Raw genomic sequence first — 26,525 nt, 5'->3', positions numbered from 1 at the left:
GCTAGCTGGGTGGTAGGGCAGAGGTAGTGGATGATTTATTAAATATTATTTTAAAATGGGTGATTACTCAAAACTGTCATGTTGTTATTACATTTCATCATGAATGTTACAGGGCAATTCCACGTAAAACTGTCCATCTCCATCCTTCCTATGAAAACAATGGGTGCAGTGTGGAAGAACAGGTTTAGCAGTGGAGAGAAAGGGCCGAGGAGTGATTGTTGTTACTGACAACAGAATCGCAAACTGGAATTCAGCAACCCATGAGCTACAGAGGGAGAGAGAGATAGAGAGATCTGTATATAATTTGTTTAATCCATGTCTTAGAAACAACTTAAAAAACGTACAATTTCAGGCTACCCTGAACTGCCATCTTTGATTGTGTACCTTTAATGGGAGAGGCAACACTGCATGAATAACCACATAGATAAAGAGGCCTGCTGGAACCTGGAGAGAGATCAGAGAGAGAGAGAGAAGAGGGCAGGGAGATTTTGAGAAAAAAGACAAGGAAGCAGCTGACAACAAGCAGCAAACTTCAAACTTGGAACTTCTTTAATCAAATCAGTTGAATTAAATTTCAATTTTCAATTAAAAACTACAAACTCTGCTAAAAGGTTACAAAGCACATTGATTCATCATGCCCCTTTTATATCAGTTAACTTAAAGGTATGTCAAAGTCTGTGCACATGGCTGTAAGTGTACAAACATTCATTCCAAATTATACGCCAAATTGTCAATCATAGTCATCAATATTTATTCACATTTCATTGTTTGCTTGTCATGTTGTATGATGTAGGCTTGCTGCAAGGGAGAGCGAAGGAAAAGGGCAAGCTCTCTGCAGTACTGAATGCCTCCATATTTTAATCAAAGGAACATGAGAGATGTCCATTTGTTGGCCGGGAGTTGAACTTCTGCTGCTGATGATGATTAATGCCGTCCCGTAACCAGGACAACCACATGTGCAGCTCATCAGCTCATTCTGTAATGGGATTTACTAGCCAGAAGACATTGAGGAGACCACTCTGGATTTCAGCAAGTGGTTGCTACCACAATGAAGTGAGGTGGATGGAACAGATTTGTTTGGAGCCAAGCTTGTAGTCTTGTATTAACAGTACCCTCAAGTTCCATTTAATTGGAAGTAATTTCCTCCATTTTCTTTTTGTTTTTAGTGTTTCCTCATGTGAACCCTCGCAAGTCTTCACGCCAACATACTCTATTTTCATTCAACCAAGTTATCTGATTTCTGTACTTCTTGAGAAGTCTGATAAGACTGATAAGCACTGCTTAGCAACTTTTAGCAAGTTATGAGAATGCAGAGCAACCGTTTTGAGAGTTTTGTGTTTGTTCAGAGCAGGAATTTGCAGATGATGAGTAAGGATGAGTAAGTTCTAATAGGCAACATCATTTCCTTTTTGTAAGCCACGCAAACAAATTTTATCATGTGACAGAATTTTAAGGGAATCATTCCTTACATGTGGAAAGGTAGCATCTGTAAGATTTTTAAGTTTTAAGTTTAAGTCTTCATAACAGTGTCATGCCACTCTTATGTCGATACTGTAAAGTAAAGTGTAACCAAAAATGTTATAGACCTAAATTCTCAGTTGAATGTTGCCGTTTGTTACTGTTTGTAGAAATTAAATTATCGTTTTAACCCTTTCGTGCCCGTGCCGAACATTCCATTTTTGGTGCTGGATGACCTCCTTACAAAAAAAAAACTTATTTCTTGAGTATAATACATACCATCAATGGGATATACATACCATTGTAATCAGAAGGGTCAGTTCTATCAAATGATGTAAAATACATATGGTAATGTTGATCTAGTAATGAACAGTCTTCGAAAATCCTCTCCAAATGTATACCGAAATTCGTTAAAATTGAATTTCATTCGCATAAAAATGAATTTTCATCATATTTCTATACGAGATAGAGAAAAATATAGAGTGTATGACATGTTCAGCAAGTTGTGGGCTATTTAACAAAAAAGACTGAATTGGAATATCATTAACCTTTCAAAAGTTATGATCAATTAAGTGATAAGTGTAAAAAAATGCAGTAAACGGGATTTAGAATGTTGACAGAATTCACATTCTCTTTCTCACCAAAAACATAAAAGTATGCATAAAAACTAATAATGAAGTCAGACACAATGGTTTAGATTTATTTGGTCCATCAGAATAAACCATTTATTTGTATATAAGCAAATGCTACAGTCAACAATAATGATATATAAAAAGAAAAACATGTACCTTACCAGTAATACAGGAAGTAAGTATACTGTATATTTATTGAAGATCAATTCTGAATAGAGACATAGAATACATTTGATTCAACAACTTCCTTATATAAATTAGTGTAATATGAAAATGATATACATCTATAAAATGTATTACTTATGAAAAGCTAGGAATACAATGAACTTCAACATCACTCAAAAATCAATGTGTCTAAACATTTGAAAGTGGATAACATAGAACAAGCCTGTTGAGAATAAACACATACACACATATACACACAAACTCACACACACACACACACACACAGAGGAGGATAGGGAAAGGTGGGGTGGGGAACCTGAAGGTTAAACACAGAAGACCTATGACTCATAACTAAATGCATCCCCTTCTGTAGAATGCCAAATCTGACAGCAATTTTGTTTACCAAAAAGCAGTCACCTACCGCTAAACCCAGGCCATACAAGCTACTTTAGTGTTATTATGTATTGTTTTTATAACAAAGTCAACAATTTTTTCTTTGGCTCCTGCTGTACAGGAATATGTACTTGATGAAAAGACGACAGAGTAGTAGTTGGAGCAGCTGAAGGGCGAGGCTGAAATTTTGACGGAAATGCCTGCCAGCTGTTGTGATAGATTTTCACCAAAGTCTTTCTGGCTGTAGCTACCAAACCTAGGTTCAACACCAGATTCTGCATTGCCAAACTTGAAATAATAAGAAACTACTGAAACAGCAATGTCAATGGAGAAAAAGTGTACACAATATGTATTTCTCATTTGGTCAACGCTCCCCTGATCCCTTCAGAGACTTGGTTCCCCAGTAGCAATGGATATTAGGGAGGGAAGTGAAGTCCCATGTCAATGATCAATCCCAGAAAACTGTGAAACTCTTCTGGGGTCTCTTAGATCCCATGCCCCTGCACTGTGTGTTTGCATCGACGGCCTACTAAGCACAACCTCCCACCCGTTCGGTTGGTAAAACCACAAATGCCTGGGACAACAACATAAAAATCAACATAACAAGTCTATTTCACAGTGTTTTAGTGGCAGTCTACACCACCCCACGCGCCACCTAAATCTTTACCTTCTTCCTCCATCCTCACATGGTCTTCAACATTGTGAGCGCAAGCTCATCAGCAGTCAGCTACCTCTTCAGGCCTGCAAGGAGGTCTGTGTAGGTCTTGTCATCCTCCATCTGAAACAACAGTAAAATCATACAAATGTAATACATTTATTAATTTAAAAATAAAATCACAAAACTACAGATGTGTGTGTGTGTGTGCACATACATACACAAGAAGAGGTAGCCTAAACTATTGAAGCATTTTGAGTAACTCAAAAAATATTTAGAAAATGAAAAGTCATTTTATTACACATGGGTTTAGCTACCCTAAATCTGATTGCCTGGCTGGCATTAAGATAAAGACAGATTACATTTCACCTAGTAACTAACTGCTTAAATGCAATAATGACATTTCTGACATAATATGTGATTTATCATGTTTTCTATAAAACTACATATTGAGAAGAGTAGAATATCAAGTCATGCCATTTTAGAAAATGTTGAGACAAGCATGTCTGATGTTTGTCATTTAGAAGTTAAGCAAGGTAAAACAGTTCACTACAAACTGCCTGAGGTAACAACCTGAGGAGAGGCAATACGTTAATTAGCACTACATTTCTGACAGAATCCGTGATTTCACATCTTGTTTTCTACAACTACATATTGAGAGGAGTAAAAATATCGCTCAACCTATTTCATGTAAGAGAACATAACTTAGAAACGAAGCCCATTGATTTATTCAGCTTTGGTATGCTATACTGACTTGCCAATATAATGCTTACCCAACAAACAAATTGGTACTAGAAAAAAATTTCCTTACAGGTTATATACTAACAGGTTTTTAAATGAAACTGTCAAATGAAAATAACTGATATCAAAAGCAAACGAGAATACTGCAAGCAGTTCAGAGTATTGCAGCTAGCTAAAGTTACATGAAGATGCACTTAGCCCCCACTATGCCATAATGTTGACGCTGATGAGAAAGCATATTACTGTCAAATAACATGATTTTATGACTACAAATTAAGATTAACCATAACTAGAAACGATGTAAAATATATATTACCTCAGTTTATCCAGCTGTGTGGTTTCCAGTCGAGGTAAACTCCAACTAAGTGCAGGTGGCATCTGGCGGTCCATGTTAAAATGTATGACTGAAGTGAAAAGTTTTTTTCACGACTCATCTTCAAGTATCCAAAACATTTCGCGCCATAAACCCCTTAACCAATCATATCAAATTGAAGCTTATGTTGTCAGCATTACGGGGAAGATTTCAGAAATAAAATCAGTCATTGGACAGCTGAGATATTAGATGATTGGTCATCGTTAAAATTTTAACGAAATTAGAACGGTCGGGCTTGTAAGGGTTAAGAAAATAAAAATGTTTTACCTGAAATCTTTGTTTTGGACCAACTTACCACACACCTAGGCTCATCTTACCCCAGATATGGGGTAAGTTGTACCAGAAGAACAACTTTTTTGCAGAGAGCATATCTCTTTACCCTTATAAGTTATCAAAGAGTTGTTGGTTACAGAAGTTGTATACCACTTTGGATTTTTGTTTGGCGTGAAAGTTACAAAACAAAGTCTCTTTGACACATTAGAATAATGAAGAATGTAAAAAATGGCCCGTTCTCCCCTATAAATTGATAAGCAAGACATTGGGGCAAGGTTATGCAGGAAGTAAGTCTGTGTGCTTGAATACTGTCTTGTCTGAGCATGTACTTCATCCCCAAGTTCCCTGGAAGTAACTTTGACAATAGTGGTAACCACAGGTCTGCTGACGTCTTAATTCTGTTTAAGTGTGAACATTATGTCAGGACCTACAGGGACAAATCCATGAATTTGATTGTGCCTCTTTTTAATAAGGCCATGTAAATTAAATGAATTCACAGGATGCCTGAGAAATGTATACACCTTTTTGTTGCTTTTTATTTTACAGAACTGAAGTGCCAATGTTCATGAAGGATATCCAACTTAAGAATAGTCACTGTGAAATGTGACATTTACAAATGTTTTTATTTTGCTGCAATTAGGATTACTGTCATATTCCAAACAAAATCATTTATATCAATAATCCATAAGGATTAAATAGAGACACTACACCTTTGAACACCCTCACATTGGATTATATGGTTTCACCCTGTTATTACTGAAGTCTAAAACCACATGCAAAGCGTGTCCACCCACACACTGAGGGTATTGTATTTGCATATGCACTCCGGTATCACTGGAGTAGACTGCATGATGTCATTTTTGAGCGAGCCTTACATTAAAATAGGACAACCCACAAGAGTACAGTCCAGTGGCAGGTAGGCTGTCGTGGAGGAAGGAACCTTTAATGCACTTTGTTGCCCCGGTGTGACTTTCCTGGTCTCTATGGCCACAATGGGAGCTTGGACTATTAGCATGCTACTGATTCTGGTAAGTTTACACACACACTTCTATACTGAATGTCAATGTTAGGATCAAAACAGCATGGACCTTCAAAGACACTCTCTATTTTAGATCAAATACCTCTTGCTTTTTCTTTTTTTTTTTTTTAAAACGATATTTTTTATTCAAGAAAGGTAATACTGTACAGGATGCATATAAATAGAATATCTTGAATTGGTTTAACTTTACTTTGTCAATCAAATCCCACCCACAACAACCACTTACTGCCATTAAAATAATTGGAATTAAGGGATAATAATAATAATAATGAAAATAAGTACATAATAATAATAATAATAATAATAATAATAATAATAATAATACCAACAATAACTTTAACAGTATAAAAAAATAAATAAAAAAAAAAAATAAAGGGGCATTCCACACTCTTACATTTTACATGCCTTTAGCTACACATGGTTGAAAAACACATCAGGGCCCTATTGTCTTACGGGAGAGTATTGAGCTTATCAAAATACAAAATCAACGGGTCCCATATTTTGTGAAATTTACTAATTGATCCTCTGGTGAAGTACTTAATTTTTTCTAATTTCAAGAAAAACATTAGTTCACTGAGCCAGACAGACCCTTTAGGTGGATCAGGAGATTTCCACTGTAAAGCTATTCTTCTACGGGCTAACAAAGAGGCAAAAGCAAAAGCATTCTTCTTATCAGTGGGCAACAAGATCTCATTAATCAAGACTCCAAAGATGGCCATGTCTGCAGAGGGTTTCACTTTGGTATCAAAAGCATCGTTCAAAATGTTGCAAACATATGACCAAAAATCTCTTAGTTTAGAACAGGTCCAAACATATGTGACATATCTGCTGGTGTAGAATTGCAGCGCTCACACCTATCTTGAATGTCAGAATAAATTCTGGATAGTTTAGATTTTGTGAAAAACCTTGAACTGTATCAAGCTAAGGCGGGCACAGGATGAAGTGCCATTAACTCTAGCCTGAGCGCAGTCCCAGACTGCATCAGAGATTTCCCTCCCTAGTTCTTCAGCCCATTCGGTTTTAAGCCGCTCTAGTGACGTTTTCTGGAGAGAAGTTATTATATTTGAAATGTTTGAGATCAGTCTCTTGTGCTGAACCGGATTCCGCAAAATTTTCTCAAGTCCTGAGTCTGTTGGTAAAGCAGGAAATGATTAACTCTGGCTTTGAATAAAATGACGGACCTGAAAGTATCTAAATAAGTCTGACCACTGTAAATGAAATTTCTCAGAAAGATCAGTAAAAGTGGCAAAGACACCGTCTATATAAAAGTTGTAGCATATAGTTAGACCATTCCTACATACAGTGTGAAGGTATGGTCCATTCTGGATGCAGGAAATAGATGGTTGTCACAAATTGGGCTATACACAGAGAATTCTTTCAGCTTAAATTTTTTTCTGAATTGTGCCAATATTTTAAGAGTGGAAATTACCACAGGGCTAGATGAGAATTTGGATGGTGAGAATGGTAATTTTGCTGTAATTAAAACAGGGAGTGAAGTAGAAAAGCAAGAGTTTGTCTCAATTTTGCACCAATCCAGGTCTGGGGCCTGATACCAGTATGATACTTTTTGTATATTGGACGCCCAGTAATATTTTTCCATATTGGGAAGTGCTAGGCCACCCTGGTCTCTAGGTCTTTCCAAAAGTTCTCTACGGATTCTAGGATTTTTGCCAGCCCACAAAAATTAGGAGATTAATTTATTCAAAGACTGGAAGAAAGATTTAGACAAAAAGACTGGGAAACATTGAAATAGATACAAAAACCTAGGTAAGACGTTCATCTTTATACAATTAACTCTACCTACAAGAGATAAATAAAGGACAGACCATCGCTTTAAATCTGATTCCAATTTGAGTAAGAGAGGTTTGAAATTAATTTCATAAAGATCAGAGAACACACGGGTGATCTGTATCCCTAAGTATTTAAAGCCAGTCCTTGACATACGGAAAGGGAGCGTATTGTCTGATATATGAAGGGCTAGATTATTGACTGGAAAGCATTCGCTTTTGGAGAGGTTTAATTTGTAACCTGAGAACAGCCCAAAGTCATTTAAGATATTAATAATATTAGGAACGCATGACACTGGGTTTGAAATATAAAGAAGCAGTCATCTGCATATAAAGAAACTCTGTGCTCAGTTTCCAACCTATGAATTCCAAGGATGTTGGGGGCTGTTCTGAACTTAATTGACAGCGGCTCAATAGCTAGTGCAAATAACAAAGGGCTGAGGGGACAACCCTGACGTGTACCCCTTGACAGAGAGAACAGATGGGAAGATAATTTATTTGTAAGTACTGATGCTTTAGGAGCAGTATATAATAAGCGGATCCAAGAAATGAAATTTGAGCCAAAACCAAATTTCCCCAAGACAGCAAATAAATAACACCACTCAACTCTGTCAAATGCTTTTTCAGCATCCAGGGAAACAACAACCTCTGGTGTCTCCCTGGATGCCGGTGAGTGTATAACATTTAGGAGTTTGCGTATATTTGTGAAGGAGTGACGGCCTCTCATGAATCCAGATTGTTCCATTGAGATGATTTGGGATACTACACTATCCAATCTTGAGGAGAGAAGTTTAGCTAGAACCTTGACATCTGAATTTAGCAAGGATATAGGTCGGTAGGACCCACAATCAAGTGGGTCCTTGCCTGGCTTTAAAAGAAGTGAGATGGATGCCTCAGTCAAAGTCTGTGGTAAATGATTCTGATTAAAAGAGTGATTAAACATTTCAAGTAGGATGGGGGCAAGTTGAGAAGAGAACTTTTTGTAAAATTCCACAGGATAGCCGTCAAGTCCCGGTGATTTGCCACTTTGCATTTTCTGAATGGCATCAACAATCTCCTGCAGTTGTATGGGCTTATCAAGATTGTCTTTAGCAGCTGCATCTATGTTTGGTATGTCTATACTATCCAAGAAAGTGGTCATGTTTGAATTATCTTGTGGGGATGTAGACGTATATAGTTCTGAGTAGAATTCTTTAAAAGTATTATTAATTTCTACTGGATCTATGGTCAATGATTGTGAAGTATTGCGAATCTGTGAGATTAAACGAGAAGCGGATCTACATTTCAGATGAGACGGCCTGCATTCTCCCCATGTTCGTAATAATGACCTTTTGACCACAGATGATGTCTCTCAGTCCTTTCTGTTGATAATAAATCATATTCGGTTTTCAGTGCAATCCTCTCTTTATATAACTCTGGAGTAGGGGTGATGGAATATTGCCGGTCTATGCTTCTAATTGACGAAATGAGTTCTTGTTCCTTCTGCTTTCTCTCTTTATTGCGTGAAATAGTGTATGATATAATCTCTCCTCTTACAACTACTTTAAGCGTCTCCCATAAAGTGGATGGAGATATAGAGTCTGACTTATTAAATAGCATAAACTCATCTATTGCCTTAGATATGAGATTGCAAAAGTGACTATCTGTTAGTAGGGCTGTGTTCAATCTCCATGTGCTACGCTGTGTCAGGTTTTGAGCAAACAAAAGATCAAGAGACACTGGAGCATGATCTGACTCAACAATAGCACTGTATTCTGCCTTCTTTACAGCAGGAAGAAGTGTTTTGTCAATTAGGAAAAAGTCTATCCTACTATATGTTGAACGTTTGAAAAATAGGAGAATTCCTTTTTATGTGGATAGAGGAACCTCCACGGATCAACACTACCAGTCTGCTCTGCAAATTCACTAAGAGCTATAGACATCTTAGAGCGTACTAGTCTTTGGGTTGGAGCGATCTATGGCTGGGTCCATGACGGTGTTAAAATCACCTGCAAGAATTCGTTTATGTGAATTCAAATTCGGGATAAGAGAGATACGTTTATTTATGAAGCTGACATCATCCCAATTTGGGGCGTATATGCTTGCTAGTACTACTGGAGTGTTAAAGAGTGACCCTGATACTATTATAAATCGTCCTTGGGGATCTGAGATTGTCTGAGATGGAGTAAATAATATTTTTTTAAGATCGCCGCCCCCCCGTGCTCTAGTGTTAAAGTTAGAATGAAAACTCTGCCCCACCCAGTTCTTCTTAAGCCTGACTTGGTCTACTATTTTCAAATGTGTTTCCTGTAAAAATATTATTTCTGCATTTAATTTCTTTATGTGGGAAAATATTTTTGATCTCTTATTCGGCCCATTCATTCCTTTTACATTCCAAGTAATAAAATGAGTTGATGTTGCACCTACTTCAGCCCTGACATTAGTTATGTCATATGACATGTTCTGTTAAAAAGAAAAAGAAAAGAAGAAAGTGTGCCCCATAATATTTGCCAAAAACCTCCAAAAACATAAGCATCACATAAAACAAAATGAGATACCATTGGGCAGTATACAATCCCCATCCAGTACTAAATATACCATCAATTGCTTTGATGGGCCCCCTCCTAACCCTCAACACTCCTATGTCTGCCGCTAGAACAAGGGCAGACTGCAGGCTTCCTCCTAACTCTTGAACCTTCCGGTACATCCTATCCTACCGTAAACAGTGAAGAGCCTTGACCATTTAGCAATAACATTATGAAACAGAATAGCATAATACAAAGCTCTCAGATTATAACCTTAACCACAAAGTACAAAGTACACCACTATACACACACATGTATAGAGCTACACATATATAGCCGGAGAGGCCATTGCTGTTAGCTTATTAGCAATTGTGTTTCGTGTGGTCACCAAAGCTGTCTGTTTTTGCCTGGTAGAAGCCATTAGTTGCGTGTGGCCATATAACGCAATATAATTCTTATATAACTTCAGTCCTGAGATCTTAAAATTAAATTCGATAAAGTAACATGCAAGTTAGGTCGGAGCTCCTCACATGTGCTGCCTACTCCAACATGACCGAAACCGGAAGTCTACCTCTTGCTTTTTCACATCCTTGAATAAATGAAGTAAATGAAGGAATGAATATTGCTGAACCTATATAAATGTACACCTTGGTGATGGATGGGATTGAGAATGGATCAAATTGATTGTTTCATCAATGAAGTCCTAAGACATAATAACATAACATAAAAAAGGCGCACCTCACTGCAAAAACTGCCTCTTACTGTATCTGATCGCCCCTTAAGGGTGCACAAGTTGTGTGAAAAAGACCAAAGTCAATTTTTTTTTTTTTTTAAAGTGCTTTTTGTCAGTCTCAAAATTGTGTGTGATGGACCATTCAAAATGAAATAATGAAAAACAATACTATACTGATACTGCTGCAGAGGGTCCTTAGTGGCAGCACTGGGCAATTGTCTAGGGTATGTGAACAACAACCCAACATGGTTTAATATCTTTCATGCAGGGGCGGATTTAGCAATTTGGGGGCCCAAGGTGAACACAGCCAAGGGGCCCCTCCATATTCATTCTTTTAGTACAAAAATGCAGGAAGGGCCACCCCTAGTGCATCTGTCAATATATAACCTTGCACCAAATGAAGATGGAGAAGTAAATAAGAAATGAAGTTTCAGTTTAGTGTAGGTGGTCATAACATGGTTTAATATCTTTCATGTGATCTTTGCTCTTACTGACACTAGGCAGTAGTACTTACGGATTCTGCCACGTCAAGGGGTAAGATCCGACAGAAGCGAAACTGGATCATAGACTCCTTTGACATGGAGGAGGAGTACCCAGGTCCTTATCCCTACAAACTGGGGATGGTGAGGATAAGACAACTCTACACACAGACTGATCAGTGGTCCATGAATCTGAAGATTGTACATTATACTGCTTTTTCTTTACATGTGTGTTTGAGTTCAATTGTTTTGTATTTATTTCAGATACAGTTAGATGTTAAATACTTAGTTAACTTACACATCCATGGACAAGGTGTTGACCTAGATCCAAAGGATGTGCTTGAGATAGACCAGAGGGATGGCACCCTGTGGAGTAAACGGAAAGTGAACTTTGAGGAATACAAACTTCTCAAGGTGAATACTCACTATATGCATTTTCTTCACAGTGTGTGGTTGACTGATGCCATGAAGTAGCAGGCCATGTCTCATCAACATAGATCTTGCATTTTGCTGCTAAACTGGATAATTGTAGGCACTTTGTAGCACATCTCATCACTTAACTACTGAGGTGACTGTTCCAAGTTAAGTTCTGAACTAGAAATAAGTTGTGACCCTGATAAGTTAGAGGCAGATAACACTTAGAGGCAGCTGTGATCGATTTGTTGGAGGGTCTTGGACAGCTTCTCTTCTCTTTCCTTATACATCTCAATGTTTGTATTCCTTACATGTCGGAATTAAGCTTAATTTTGAAGCCAAAAACGTGTCAAATGGTGAAGTTGACACACGGCTTGGCATTGAGATACAAATCAAAGATGTGAACGATAATACTCCACAACTAGAAGGGGAATATAAAATCAGCCTGGATGAGTCAACGAAGCAAGGTTTGTTGTTATGGTAGTTTTGCTTTTATTGACCATAGATGATATGTGATTGATTTTCATAGAGTGTACTTGTTAAGACAGTTCTTTATATTATTCATATGAATTCTTAGGTATTTTACAAATATACCATAATATTAAACAGACTGACACATCGACAGGTAAAGACGTTATCACAGTGCGGGCAGATGACCTGGATGATTCAACAACTTCAAATGGAACCTTTGACTTAAGAATTGTGTCTGTTACCCCACAAGATCCTGACATTGATTTTGTCATAGCGCAAGAAGATACCATAGGAAAAATAACTTTCAAGGGATGCCTAAATTATGAGGTGGGTGTGACCAATGCTAAGTCTCTTCTTCTCTTTGCTGTTCAATCTCTTTTGTTGTTCATATTCCATAGCTGACAGAGAATATTACACAATATATTCACTTGGATTTACTGTGGAGAGACAGCTTGCAATAAACATGAGGGGGTTTTTTACTTTTGAGGACCATGTCTTAGCATTTCGTTCTAAACCCTTGTGGGGTGACTGTGAATTATAGATGGCATAGCTTATAGTTCTTGTACAACTCATATATTTGGCTTATGACATTTAGGAAAGGGTTTTTAATTTCATTTCTCCCCCCAGAAATACCAGAAGTATACTATCTTGGTTGAAGCAAAGGACAGGGGAGAAGTAGTTCAACTTTCCAGCACTGGCACTGTAACAGTCAATGTAAACGACCAAAACAACCAACCCCCTATCTTCACCGGTCAAACTGTAAGTTTGGACTAGCACCTATAATTACTTTAGCTCTGAGATGCGCTCACGATGCACCAAAAAATGTAATCTGTCTAAAGTGTAAAAACTTCAGTTACTTCAGTTTCTCACCTCACTGTTTTCAAATAGCTAAAGTAATCTCAGTCTTTGTCTGGTGTGGGCTTTTTGTAGGAAACACATGAATTTTGTTTATCACAGTATGAGTGAGGCTAACAGGATGCAATCTACTTTCTGGTAGAGAAGTGGCCAACATAAACCTTTTGCTTTTGCCGAACCTAAAAGGTTGTTGGCCTTCTCACAGTCAAGTAGCCTACTAGTCTGTGAGAAGTGATATGTTCTGCTGTCTCTTATAGGGCTCTGGCATAGTCAAAGAAGGAGAGAGTGGGATGACCATTCTACGAATTCAAGTCTCCGATGAAGACACTGAAGGCACGCCTGCCTGGAAGGCCAAGTACATGCTCCATGGAGACCCAGGTGGATATTTCAAGATCACGACTGATCCAGAAACGAATGAAGGAGTTTTGACAGTTGTTAAGGTACATATTTAGCTAAGATTAACAGTCAGCATTAGCTTTTTGAGTATGTATTGAGATTTCATGGTACTTGTAGATCTCTAAAACACACACATAGTGAGCACAACTCAGGTGTTGAATTAGAAAGGATATAAAGGTAATCGTGTAACTGGTTATATAAGAAGGGTTCATTTGAAACTATTTAAACTATTAATTAACTATTAAGAATGTAATGTGTATATTCTGTCAATTTGGGCAAAAGTGTCTCCCAAATACCACAAACATAAACATAAAACTAAACAGAAAACTAAACAGAAAATAATTCTAATGATAATAATATTATCATTATAATTAATAATAAATCATTATTTAATTTATATAATTGCAATCCAAAAGTTTTTTTAAGTTTACATGGCACCTTGCATTATGTTTACCTTGTGGAAAGTAAATTATATGGAGTATAAGTATGATGTTAGCCATCACAACATGAATTACTTCCTAGTCATGAATGACATGGAATTGTTGATTCAATAAAATAATAAAAATAAAATTGTAATAACATATCACAAAAAAACTTGCCTAAGGAAGTCTGATCTACTTAAATAGCTTAACGTTCTGTTTGTACTTCAGCCCTTAGACTATGAAGATGGTCAGCTGAGAAAACTGTCGGTCACCGTGGAGAATGAAGAGCCTTACTTTACCTGCCAAGTCAATGGTCGCCCTCAGCAGGGACTGTGGGATGTGGCATGGGTAGGAGGGGACTCTGATAACCTCCCTCCTGTAATCTCTCGGCCAATCACCATTACCGTTGAGGACACCAACGACCCTCCTTTCTTCCTTCCTGATGTCAAAAACATAAGGTTGATGGAGAACTCTCCTGTTGGAACGCCCCTGGAGAAATTTACTGCAGATGATCACGATGGGGTCTATGCCAGTAGTTTTGAGTAAGAGCGGGGAAAAAAGAGGGGGAAATTCAACAAATTATGTGGTATTGAATAAAGGATCAGTAAGCCAAATGTCACATTTTAAATGTAAAATGTAAAGAGTAATCTAGAACATGACAGCATCTAAATGATGAATTCTTTCCGATTCCGCTGTGAGCAACTCATGAATCTATAACATTACATGTCAATGTCAGTACTAACATTACTCTAACATGTCCTCTGTGTTGCTTGGCCTGCTTAACCCTTTAGCTCTAGTTTTGGTTTTTGGATGAATGGTTGTAGTTCAGTTACATCTACATGCCACAAAACTTTTGGCCTTTTAAAAACCCAAGGGTCTCTCTGCCCTAGCTCTCCCCTTCAGTCTGTTTGTCAACCTTTGTCTCTTCCTCAGATATCAAGTTGGGAAAGATCCAGCTGGTTGGGTTAAGGTGGATTCTAAGACAGGCCAAGTCAGCACGACAAAAGTCCTGGACAGAGAGTCACCCTATGTGAATGACAGTCTCTATACTGCAATCATATGGGCAGTGGACCATGGTAAGCATTTAGATGTGTGGCATTTCTGGATTAGTCATAAACCTGGGAATTTTGATTTTAAAGAAGGATACTAACAGAGTTGAGTGATAAACTGTATACCTGTATGCATAAGTACAAGGGAGAATTCCCTGAACATATGCTTCCATTCAAACTAATTTAATGCATTATTAATGTATTCACAGCACACTGGTTGAATGCCACCTTCTTGTAAAGTACATTTCTGTACCTGCATCTTGTTTTTGTACCTGCTGTGGTAGTGTGTGTGGGGGAGGGGGTTAAAAGATTTACATGAGGTGGGTTGTTTGCACAGCAGCTCAGATAGCTATCTACAAATACGGGCATTGCACTGCCCATATGCATTCATGCATGCACTCATCTCCTGTTCCTCCCAGCTTTACTGTTGTGTAATTTTTAACTAGTACATACGCTGCACTTTCTGAGCTGCTGCAACTGTTGACCTTTCATGACAAAATGTTTTAAAAAGACAAGCACATTTAACCATAACTGATTTAAATATAAGGAAATGCCTTTTTCTCTGTCTGTACTTGGCAGGGGAACCCCCTATGACTGGTACTGGAACGCTTAATATTCACCTGATTGATGAGAATGACAATGTGCCCGTCTTGAACGAGAATGCGCTGGCCATGTGTTTGTCCGATGAGCCCATCTCTGCTAGCATCACTGCTCAGGATCTGGACCTACGCCCTTACAGTGACCCCTTCCATTTTGAATTGCTCGGAGATGTCCACGGGAGGTGGAAACTTGACCCTAAATATGGTATGAATCCACATTATCCCAGGCCTTGCCCTATTTTTGTAGATAAGAAAAACAAATTCTAAATATGATTAAGGCAATGCATGAGCATCTGATATTCTCTTAAAAGTCAAAACAAATTTGCTTCACATAGTTGTGTACGGTTTTCTAAATTATTCTGAACAGGAACAAAAGTAAACCTGGTGAAGGACACGGCAGTTTACGCAGGTCACCACGAACTGACTTTGAAGATCTCCGACTCTCAAGGCCAACATTCCCTCCAAAATCTGTCTGTCACAGTGTGTGACTGCACAGAGTCACAGGATTGCATATCGCGGAGCAGATCCACTGAAATGGGTGGGAGTGCCATTGGCATTGTTATCCTCGGTCTGTTGCTCCTACTAGGTGAGGCCATGCAGAATTTTTTTTTTTTTCCCTAACATAGTCATTCTAGGTTTTTCATTCACTGACAGAGGTATTCAAACAGACATAAGTGAACGCACAGAAACTTGTAAGAAAGTAAACACAATACACAGTGTGACTGAAGTTCAGAGGGTTGTACCACAGAAGAGCAAATACATGTTCACTGTGTAGCGGTTAGCTATGCCTGCTTACTTAAACGATAATAATATAATAATTATTAATTATAATAAATAATAATTAATAAACTGGTGGTTTTTGGCATAGACTGATGGCACTTGAGAGGTTCTCTTTGTGTTTTGACGTGACGCGATGACGTGAGTCTGAGGTTAGGCCTGTCATTATATGAATGAAGTCTATGGCGAAGACAGTGTGGGCCGATGGTGGATGAGTTGCGGCGAGAGAGAAGTTGACTGAGAAGTAAAAAGCTGAACCTGGAAAGGTTGTGTGGATTCTATTATCACTCTAGTGGATTATTCTATACCCTGGGAGCGCTTTTGGACCCCGACACCCTTTTCTGAGAATTCAGCAGGAGTAGGAGTACATTGGAGCTATCTACGAACAAACAACACTGAATGCTGGGTTTGATCCAAACTTTTTCTGTTGCTGTGATCGGCTTCCCTAAGCCTGTTTGTAGCCTCCAAAAACCCTTTCACCTGCCCTCCACACCTACCACTTCCCTAATCCCATTTAAATTCTCACGTCTCACTTCTTTCACCTCTCTGACTGTGATAATAAAAGGTTGTAAGTCTCTGAATCGTATTTATCAACACAGAATTCATCTTCAGTGAGAATATGTTTTGATTGTGTCTGTTTGTCTGTCCGACTTTGTGTGTTTACAGCTTTGCTGTTGCTGGCAAGTCTAATCTCCTGTAAGTCAGAAAAAGTCTTCATCCAACCAGAGGAAAGTCCAGGATGGCATCTACTACCCTCCAATATTGAGACACCTGGAACTGATTGCAAGGTACAATAGAATGTGATAAGATCTTGGCATTTCTGCTGAAATGAGCTTCACTGTGATGAGATACATTTGTGTTTGTTCAGGTTCCTTACCCAGTCGACCAGGTTGATATCGGCAAAGCTGTGAATGTCAAATTGATCAACTCCACAAACCCTGTCATCGTAATGCAGGAGTCTGACATGAAGAGTGTAAGTGTGTGGAAGTTGACCAAATAGACACACAAAACATGCAATTCAGGGTTTCACAATAAACATTGACAAAGTACAGGATAGTCTTTCTGTAAACACCAGGGGCTCTAATTTGAAACTGCAATACGTCCCACAAACAGGCTTTTGCATTGCAAGAACCACACAGTGAGAACAAGCGGTGATACCAATTTAGCTCATTTATTGTCACGGTGCAGGGTGCAATCAAGCATACATGAGTTGATAAATAAGTGATAGAAATAAGTTTCACATTGATTATGGGGCTTTGAAAGACTTGGTTTAGAGAGAACACACTCATGTGAGTCTGGAGACACAGAGTGTTGTGCTGACCCATCTGTGTCCATGTAGGGTCGGCTGCATGGTATTAAATTAGCAAATGATTTTTCAGCCATGCCTAGTTAAAACACAATGCTCTGACATGTTTTAATTCCCGTGTCTGACCCTGTTGGTGAAGTACAGTTGGGCAAGCACACTTTTGCAGTTTTACAGAAGTGCAGTCTAGGTACATTAGCCTGCTAAATTAGCTTCATGTGCCAATATTGCCTACTGTGTTGCACGTTATACAAATCAGAGGCCCAGGTCTGAAGAGCCCTTTGCTCCAAGTTATTGAGGCATACATATTAATAAAGAACTTCACATAACTTTGATTTAAACCCATTTAAATCCAGAATGTCCCAGGGTTTTCACAGTATGCGAATGGAGTATCTCTCAATCAGCAGTCAACCCAAGAGATAGTAAGTCCAAACTGTCAATATGAAATTTATCCATTGATCCACTAATATCCACCAATATCCAGTACATCACCTTTTTTCCCCTCTCCAAAACAGGCTTCAAGTAAGAAATCATTCTGGGATATGGGATTTGGATATGAGGAAGTATGTTCACAAATGTTGAATGATATGAATGTGAATGAATGATGAATGAATCGAATGCAGTTTATCACACATATATTTTTTCCTCTCCAAAAACAGGCTTCAACCAGGAAATCATTCCGGGAATTTGGATATGCTGAAGTATGTTCACAAATATTGAATGATATGAATCTGAATGAATGATGAATGAATTGTTTTGCATATTGAATTGGTATGCCTGGATGTCCGTGTGTTGTAATTTAGGTTGTTGTTAAATAAAATGTGAACATTTATTGTAACTGAAAATGTATCATTTACTAATTTGCTAAATCATCAATAAGGGATCCATGATGAACAGAAAGTTTTCCCATCAAGAGTCGTCATCCATAAGACGGGATGTTTTAAATTCTCAACTCATCCAGGTAACAAACTCGCAAATGAACTCACAATCATATTGTTTATGATACATTAATTCCCCAGTATAAACCTCAAGCATTACCTTCTTAACTGAAGAGATCATTTCTGTTCAACTCGCTCATGCTACTTGTAGAATCTCATATTAGGTTTCCTTTTCTATGGACTGTAAATAAGTGAAATATAACTCTTTTTGATAGAAATTGAACAATTATTTTCTTTGACACTGTGTAATTCTATCTTGTTGTACTAACATGTAAACATCTAATGTGCTAAAAGGGGATTTTTTGCTGATATTACAAGATTCATTTTTGAATGTCTCATATTTGAAAAAATACTCTTTCTGATTATTAACTTAAAGGTGCTCTATGTGATGTTACGCGGTTTCTAAACTAAAACATTTTTTTGTCACATACTGCAAACATCACCTCACCATCCGCTAGCTGCCTGTGCCCTGAATACACTTTACACCTGGATCATAAAAGCATAACAAACAGTTCCAGCAAATCACCAACGAGATGGTGAGAGTTTGGAGAGTTTCAATTGCATGGGAGGGAGGTAGCCTGGAGATTCCAGACCCTAATCTGAAAGATTGGAGGGTCAGGCCATGAATAATGTAATGGCCCAACTCGAGAGGCGGCACCAAGCATGCATTTGAAAATCTCATCTCACTGAACGCAATTGGATAATACTATACAACCATTGTTTACTGACTGATTCTAGACTTCAACGCAATTGGATAACACTACGACTGTCATCTGCCTATAGGAGATACACCGATGTGATTGGTGCCCCACAATACAAGGGACATAAGTAATGAGCATCATTACTGATTGCCAGAGTGACTCGCTAAGCAATTTCAAATTGTGGTCCCGCAAGAACTCTGGATTTCCAGGGTAGGAGGGAGGGGGAGAGAGTAGCGAGCTAACATCAATAGAAGTGATGTTACCCAACATCGCTTAGAGCGCCTTTAAAAATTCTCCTCCAAGTCAGTGTTTCCCAAACTTTTTTTCTGGGGACCCACTTTTTAAAAATGACAGACCATCGCGACCTGCATTCACTTCAGAGCAAACAAATCATCCACCAATATTGTTTTAGGCCACAGGTTCTCAAACTTCTATGCCCCCCCCCTCCCCACTAGGTTTGGCCTACTACCACTACTATGACAGGGATTGGTGATGCATCTTCAGTTTCCCACAATCTCAATTACACATGAAACAATGTTAAATACTTTCAAAGCTGTAAAAAGTTTTGTACAAACACACCTCAGCTTTTTCTCATCCTGCTTTGAACACAGTTGTGTTGCATTTTGAGCATCATTATCGTGGTGTCAGGGTTGCAGTATGGAGAGCTGGACCGAGGCGCAGGGCAAGTCGAGAACGAGGCACACTTAAGCTTGAAACCCGGAATCTTTAATGCAAATGCACACTACAACCACAAAACAACATCAATGACCGACAGGGGACTGAGGGAGACAGAGGGTTTAAATACACAGGGGTTAAACAAGGCCAACAAGGCACAAGTGGACAAGAAACAAACAGACAGGTGAACACAGGGCTGGAAATCATAATTAAACTAGCAGACTAATAATGAGGAACAGGTGAGGGGCGGAGACACTGACAGGTGACAGGCAGGTAAACACAAAGCACATGGGGAACAAACAAAGGAGCACGGACAGGACCCTTCCACGTGGAAAGTTGGAAATGACTACCAAAAAAGATATGCCTGTCACAGTATGTTGTGACATGCTATGTTGTAAGAATGGAACAAGAGGCTTATTGTAGGCTAGCTTAGTTGAGTTCACAAGGTGGAAAACGAGAGGAAATAATAGCGTTTAAAATGTTTATTTAAATTGTAGCCTAATATAATGTGCTGTAGTGTGTTTTAAATCCGAAATATTAAGGAATGTGAGGAGGTTGCTATTAACTTTAAAGAGTGCATCTACAATTGAAAATATCTACAGCCTATGACGCAAATTGAATAGCCATGTCCGGTATACAGATGTCTGCTTTAGTTGACTAGATTTGAATCGGTGAAGCTGAAGAGATGGTGTCCGTTAATGTTTGTGCAAAAAGGCTGATTCATGTCCCTTGCATTTTGCAACTGCGAGGTCCATGGTAGGCGCCCCACAGAAATGTTTCATTTTGTGAGCGAGATGTCCACGCTGTCCCCTCTGTGACGCGTTCGCCCCCCAGTTTCAGAGCTATTCTAAATGCAAATTTGCACATAGGGCCGTGACTGTAGTTAACAAACTAGATCCTAATAGAAAACTGTTAGCTTTCCTGGCTAAATGGTATAAGTTAGGCCTATTACACAACATAAATTGTGCTGGCGACCCAAATAAAATCTCCTGCGACCCACCCATGGGTCGCGACCCAGTCTTTGGGAACCAATGCTCTAAGTAATTAATAGGTTTGTTTATATTTATTATTTTGTCAAATTTGGTCTAGTCTGTTACTTATTGTATTTTTTAAATTTATGCAGTATAAAGGAACCCTCTGAAAATGGCTACTGTATCACACCTGCTCTTACCTCTGCAGAGACTCGACATGTTGGAGACGTTTGAAAATGAACTGGGGGACTATGATCCCCATGTCTACGCATATGAAGGGGAGCCAGCATCAGACGCCCAGCTGGATGCCATCTCCATCCCCGGCAGTGAGGTTGACAGCAACCTACTCCAGAATCTGCACCCAAAATTCAGAACTTTGGCCAACATATGTAGACCAGATCTAATGGAGGGAATTTACAGTAATGGTACAGTGTAAAATGTGTGAATGTTCTCTTGATATACTATGGGTTTGGCTGATTAGCTGCTGCTTATGAACATTCAAAACTGATACAGAATGTGATGATGGAATGTGACGACAAACTGTGTCTGGCCAGTACAGGGTATTCTCTTGTGCTTTATGGAATAGCATTATATAGTCGCTTTGGCTAAAAAGCGTCAGCCAAATGTAATGTAATGTAATATGTGACAACAGGTAATCGAGGAAACATTCCAAGCCTTGAGGCAAGCACACACTGACAAACTTCAATTCAATGCCAAATGCAGTATCCCTATTTAGAACTTTGATTAATGCTGGGAAGGCAACATAATGTACTAAAAACATTAGTAACAAAAGAATTCTGTGTTTCCAATATTATTGATATATGACTGAGTCTTGCCCGGTCAATGCAATAATACTGTAGCGTCGGTGGATGTACATGTCTAACGTTGAATGAGTGTCTCCCAGAATGCAGTGCGAGTGAATGCTAGAATGTGTAATGTCGGTTATAATAGTTGTAGTTACGTTTACCATGTTGTGTATTTGTTAGCGTGTTAGTCTCTTTAGTTGTACCTCATGTGTTTATCCTCGTGTTGATGTGTGTGGTAAACCCTTATTGTGTGTTACATGTGCAGCTGAGACTACCCCTGTGTTGCCCTATGTAGTTATCCGTTTGTCTGATTGAGTATGAGTCTTCCTGTTCCAATAAATGGCCGTCCTGGCCAAAGATGATTCTTGTCCGAGGGTGAGATCACTTCAATACTATCAAATGATATATTATTATCTTTATGATAAATATAATATAATTCTAATTAAGATGATATAGGGTGATTTCTTCTGAATGCCTACTTTGTTATGAAAATACTACCCTTACAGGGAGGCTACACCAGACACGTAACCGAAGCATTCCGTTCGCGCAGCGTCTGCTGCAACAATTTCCTTCCCCTATAAATCAGTAGAGCTGGATACACCAGACGTGATAGCGGCACGAATGTTAAAAAAAAATTAGACCAGTCTTATAAAACTATTTTTACGCTCTGGGAACGGAGCACTTTATGGCCCCCTTCCACCAAACAACTTTGACAAGATTTGGGAAAGATTCTTGAAAGATTGGAGTCTTTTGAATAAAGCTGGAATGGGGGGCATTAGTTAAAAGACTACAATCTTTCAAGAATCTTTACCAAATCTTGCCAAAGTTTCTTGGTGTAAGGTGACCATTAGTTGCGTACCCAGTGTAGCCCGGGTGATATTGTAGGCTATAAACTGGCTCCTTCTAGGAACAGTGTTGCTTACAGTAGGTGTCTATGAAGGTTCATTTAGGCATCCAGGTTATAGTTATTTTAAAAAGTTTAATTTAACACTGGAGTTAAAGGAATAAAAGGTGCAAAAAGTTTTGGTGTTCATCCAAACATCATCAGTTGTAATCAATGCTACAGGAAGTAACGTTGGCATTTAAAGGGACACCAGGCAACGTTTTTGCGTTAATTACTCATCTTCGTAAGTCGGTATTTTGTTAAATGACTCATTGCAGGGCGAATGAAGACTCTCTCGCCCGCCCCTACTGCCTGTAGGAAGAATATCCCGCTTGCAAGTTCGGTGTATCGTACCCGCCGACCGAAGCAGGATCAGTTTACATCCTGCATACAGCACAGAGGCAGGCTAACGAAATGCTAGCGTTTGTTGCAAACGTGTGTATACTGGCAGAGCCAGCGAAGAAGCAGCGAAAACCCTTGACGGAAGATGCAAAGAAAAGGAAAAGAGCTTCAGACCGTGCGAGGGGGAGTTTCGTAGAGAAAAAGCTTGCCTGGTGTCCCTTTAACACACAAAAAATGTCAATTGAGGTCATGGCATGAAGTCACATTACTGCTTGAATGTAGATGTATGCTTGCCAGAGAAGATTGTGTTCCCAGCAACTTCAGATGCGCCTACACCTGCCTGTGAGGTGGAGTAAGTTGGTTTGTCTATAGCGCTGAGGAATTGTTTTTAATACAGCATTGTAAACTGGGGGTAAGTGATGTCTCAGACCTCCTCTCCTATTTAATGGGTAAACAAAACAGCTGCTCTGCAGATGGATGTCCCAGCACTGGCTGGGACAGAACTCGCCACTCTACACCCACCTACAAAAAGAACAACACAGTTTTCAAGACAAGTCAAACCAACTTTATTTATATAGAGCATTTCATACACAGAGGTCATTCAATATGCTTTACATAAACACAAGCAAACAGGAATAGCTAATAAAAGCATAGAAGGGCAATAGTCAAAGAAAAGTTTAAAAATTAAAGAATAATAAAAAAGAAAACATAAAACAGACAAGGTAATAGTACATAATTTAATTCAATTAAAATGTTTTAGTCACATACAATTATGCAGAGTATATATAGTGACAATAAGTGCATGAGGTGTTTCCAACATGCTTGTGCTCCTGCTACAGTCCTCATTCAGTATCCGGATAGCTTGGGGATAAAAACGTTTCCGCATTCTCTCGGTGTTGGCCGTCAGGCAAAGATAACATTTCCCAGAGCATAGGGCAGAGAAGAGGCAGTTGTTGGGGTAACTGGGATCTCTGGTGATTTTCTTTACTCTGTACTTTACCCTCCTGAAGTATTTTTTCCAGGTTAGGTATTTTCATGGTTTTTCTATTTTCTAGGTTGGGTAGTGCACTCCTGATGGTACGTTCAGCTGATCTCACTACTCGCTTTATGGTCTTGCTGAGTGCCGTTTCCATACCAAGCGGTTATATTCCCAGCAATAGTACTTTCAAAAGGTGGCTCTGTAAAAGTTCTTAAAGCAACACCAAATCATTTTTTGTACATTAAAATAATGTTTCCAAAATCGTTTCAGTGGTTCATCAACTCGTAACAGGGTGAACGGCAATTCTGCATTCGTGGCCCTCTATCGGCTATAACCGCACTATGTAAATTTGCAGATCGGGTATCGGATCTGTAGTTCGATGGAATATGACATAAGAAACTACAAATTTGACTTGCATCTGATGTCGCAATACATCGTGCTTCTATAAGTCATGCAAAATATTCTACCTTGTCTGTGGACATCGTTATTTGCAAAGCCGGTGCTGGATAAACAAATAGCGTGCGTGCGACAGAGGGAAAGTTCTTTGGTGTTGCTTTAATTTGCGGTCTACGTTATTGTCAGTGTTGGGGGTAACGCAACTACGCAAATCAAAACAGTGTCTTGTGTGATAATTGAGCCAGTAGAGAAATAACTGTTCAGAATTAATCTGTAGCCTTGGCTAGGCTTCTGCAGAAAACAACCCAGCTAGCACCGTTACATTGCCAGTACGTTGCTGCAATGTAACTGAATGACCCAAAATACATTGCCACAACGTCGTATCCAACGTTGCCACAACATGCAAAGTGAAAGGTGACAATTCGTAACTGCAACGTAACTCCCCAACGTTGCCAATCCGTATCTGCAACATCAGGTTACGTTGTAGCAACGTGGAATTGAAAGGTGCCATTTCGTAACCGTAACGTAAGTTACCGACGTCGCCAGTCCTTAACAACTTCAAGTGAAAGGTTTCATTACGTAACCGCAACGTAACTTGCCAATCCGTAACCGCAACAATAATAAAATTATAGTATGTGCTTTACATGACAACTACTCTTCTTACAGCACTTGTACATAGGCCAATTAATACCTGTAGGCACAGCAAATGCTTTGATCAGGTGATATTTCTGTTACTGTGGGAGAGAGACAACCTATGTAACATCATCAGATCACATCTTCATGGTTATCCATTTTGATATTAATTACATACAGTCTATGTATGAACTTATCTTATGTGTGTAGCTGATTTTCAACCATTCAGGCTTATGTCCTCCAACAAGATACACAATGGAATTGTCAGCTGGACTTTTATACTGGGTCAGAACTAGTAGTTTCACGTCCACGGTTTCTTTTTAAAAAAAATAAACTATTCAATTTATTGTTCAAAACATCAGTAAGAGTTGAGCCTAAGCTAAACTGTTTCAACCATATTGTTTCAAAATAACAATAATAGCCTATAAACGAGGCAACTGACTGGCAATGCATGCTGGGAAGCAAACCTCAACATGAAATAAGAGACACCTTAGGCTACATTAGTTCCCCCCTCATTATGAAGTACTTTTTAAAGTTTTTCACTGTTTTTCTCAGTTGCTAAAACACTAAAACTCATTGGCTGAAGAAGGTTCTCAGTTGCCTGAACTCATTTAGCTAATTGTTCAGTCTGTTGTCAATACCTTAAACCATTTCACATGGTAAAACACAATTTGCAGATCCCACTTACACATTCACATTCTCAAAACACATTCTGAACTCTAATGCACATGTCATCCATACTGGTAAACACAAGTGATGACAATTACAGTTTTTTTCAATTGCTAAAACACAATTTCTGAAACTTTGCTCCATTTTCTTAAAGCATTAAACATAAAACCCTATTTACAAGCACTATTTACAAAACCTCTGACTCCTCTTGCAAAATCAAACTTTCGCCTCAAAACAGGAAACATCAAGTAGAAACTAGAATGTAATGCCAGAGGAATTACAATAGTGGATGGAAAGCTGCTGGCTTAATGTTGGTGGGGAAATTCCTGAAAAAAAACATTATTAAAATCACTTAATCTTTGAGTTCATACAAACCCTCAAAAAGACCTTGTGTGTCAAGGCGTTCTTGAGATATAACACTGAAGGTGTTTTTTTTCACATTTGACCTTTGACCTCCAACATCAATTCACTTCATCTTTGAATCCATACAACTACTCATACCAAATTTCAGGCATGTATGTCAAGGCATTCTTAAGATATCGCACTTAGTGTTCATTGACTTGACCTTTGACCTCCAACATCAACTCACTTCATCTTTGAGTCCATACAAACACTTGTAGTTTTAGAGAGCACCAGATTGTATGCATTAGAAGCTGAGACAGTTTGATTCACAGGTGACACCTGTGCCAGTGTTTTAATTAGCCGGGGAACTACTCTGGGAGCTTACTTGGCTTAGCTGGCTTTAGGCCATTATGACATCACAGCCATTCAAGTCTATCACGGGAAAATGAGCTTTTACCATTTTAATCCCCTATTTCTCAAAAAGTATAAACTTTTAGGAAAATCTGAAAAAGTTACTCTGTTGTCCAACTCCAGACCTACAAAACGGTTATTTCAACATGTCTGTGCAATTTTGATTAGTTTTTAATTAATAGTTTAAAAAGTATAAAAGTTACAAAGCTGAAAAATACATAGCACACATGTCCTAAGTAAGACCTATGTAACATAGTTTGA

General features: G+C 38.7%; 1 protein-coding gene across 2 annotated transcripts; it reads left to right on the top strand.

Moving 5' to 3' along the window:
- The first annotated feature begins 5,616 nt into the window (after nucleotides 1–5,616).
- LOC125292776 (cadherin-like protein 26) lies at nucleotides 5,617–21,736 on the top strand. 2 transcript variants are annotated; one of them, XM_048240187.1, is made up of 18 exons: nucleotides 5,617–5,718; nucleotides 11,254–11,376; nucleotides 11,497–11,646; nucleotides 11,972–12,113; nucleotides 12,272–12,444; nucleotides 12,745–12,876; nucleotides 13,230–13,412; nucleotides 14,019–14,332; nucleotides 14,724–14,866; nucleotides 15,419–15,643; nucleotides 15,806–16,024; nucleotides 16,882–17,003; nucleotides 17,084–17,188; nucleotides 17,875–17,940; nucleotides 18,034–18,081; nucleotides 18,178–18,219; nucleotides 18,399–18,479; nucleotides 21,012–21,736. In XM_048240187.1, the coding sequence occupies exons 1-18, from the start codon at nucleotides 5,674–5,676 to the stop codon at nucleotides 21,237–21,239; spliced, it is 2,541 nt and encodes an 846-aa protein (XP_048096144.1). In that variant the 5' UTR covers nucleotides 5,617–5,673; the 3' UTR covers nucleotides 21,240–21,736. The 2 variants fall into 2 exon arrangements, with proteins under 2 accessions (XP_048096144.1, XP_048096146.1); XM_048240189.1 differs by lacking the exons at nucleotides 17,875–17,940; nucleotides 18,034–18,081.
- The last annotated feature ends 4,789 nt before the right edge of the window (nucleotides 21,737–26,525 follow it).

Source organism: Alosa alosa, chromosome 4 (genome assembly GCF_017589495.1).
Source record: "Alosa alosa isolate M-15738 ecotype Scorff River chromosome 4, AALO_Geno_1.1, whole genome shotgun sequence".
Taxonomy (NCBI): domain Eukaryota; kingdom Metazoa; phylum Chordata; class Actinopteri; order Clupeiformes; family Clupeidae; genus Alosa; species Alosa alosa.
The sequence above is the reverse complement of the archived record's forward strand: the minus strand, read 5'-3'. Positions and strand labels throughout refer to the sequence as shown.

What these genes read in the sequence shown, in the direction of transcription:
- LOC125292776 (XM_048240187.1), top strand. Translation starts at nt 5,674, where the DNA reads ATGGCCACAATGGGAGCTTGGACTATTAGCATGCTACTGATTCTG. An exon ending in AGGAATACAAACTTCTCAAG is followed by an intron (nt 11,647 to 11,971) that starts GTGAATACTCAC and finishes GTCGGAATTAAG; the next exon opens with CTTAATTTTGAAGCCAAAAA. An exon ending in GGGAATTTGGATATGCTGAA is followed by an intron (nt 18,220 to 18,398) that starts GTATGTTCACAA and finishes ATCATCAATAAG; the next exon opens with GGATCCATGATGAACAGAAA.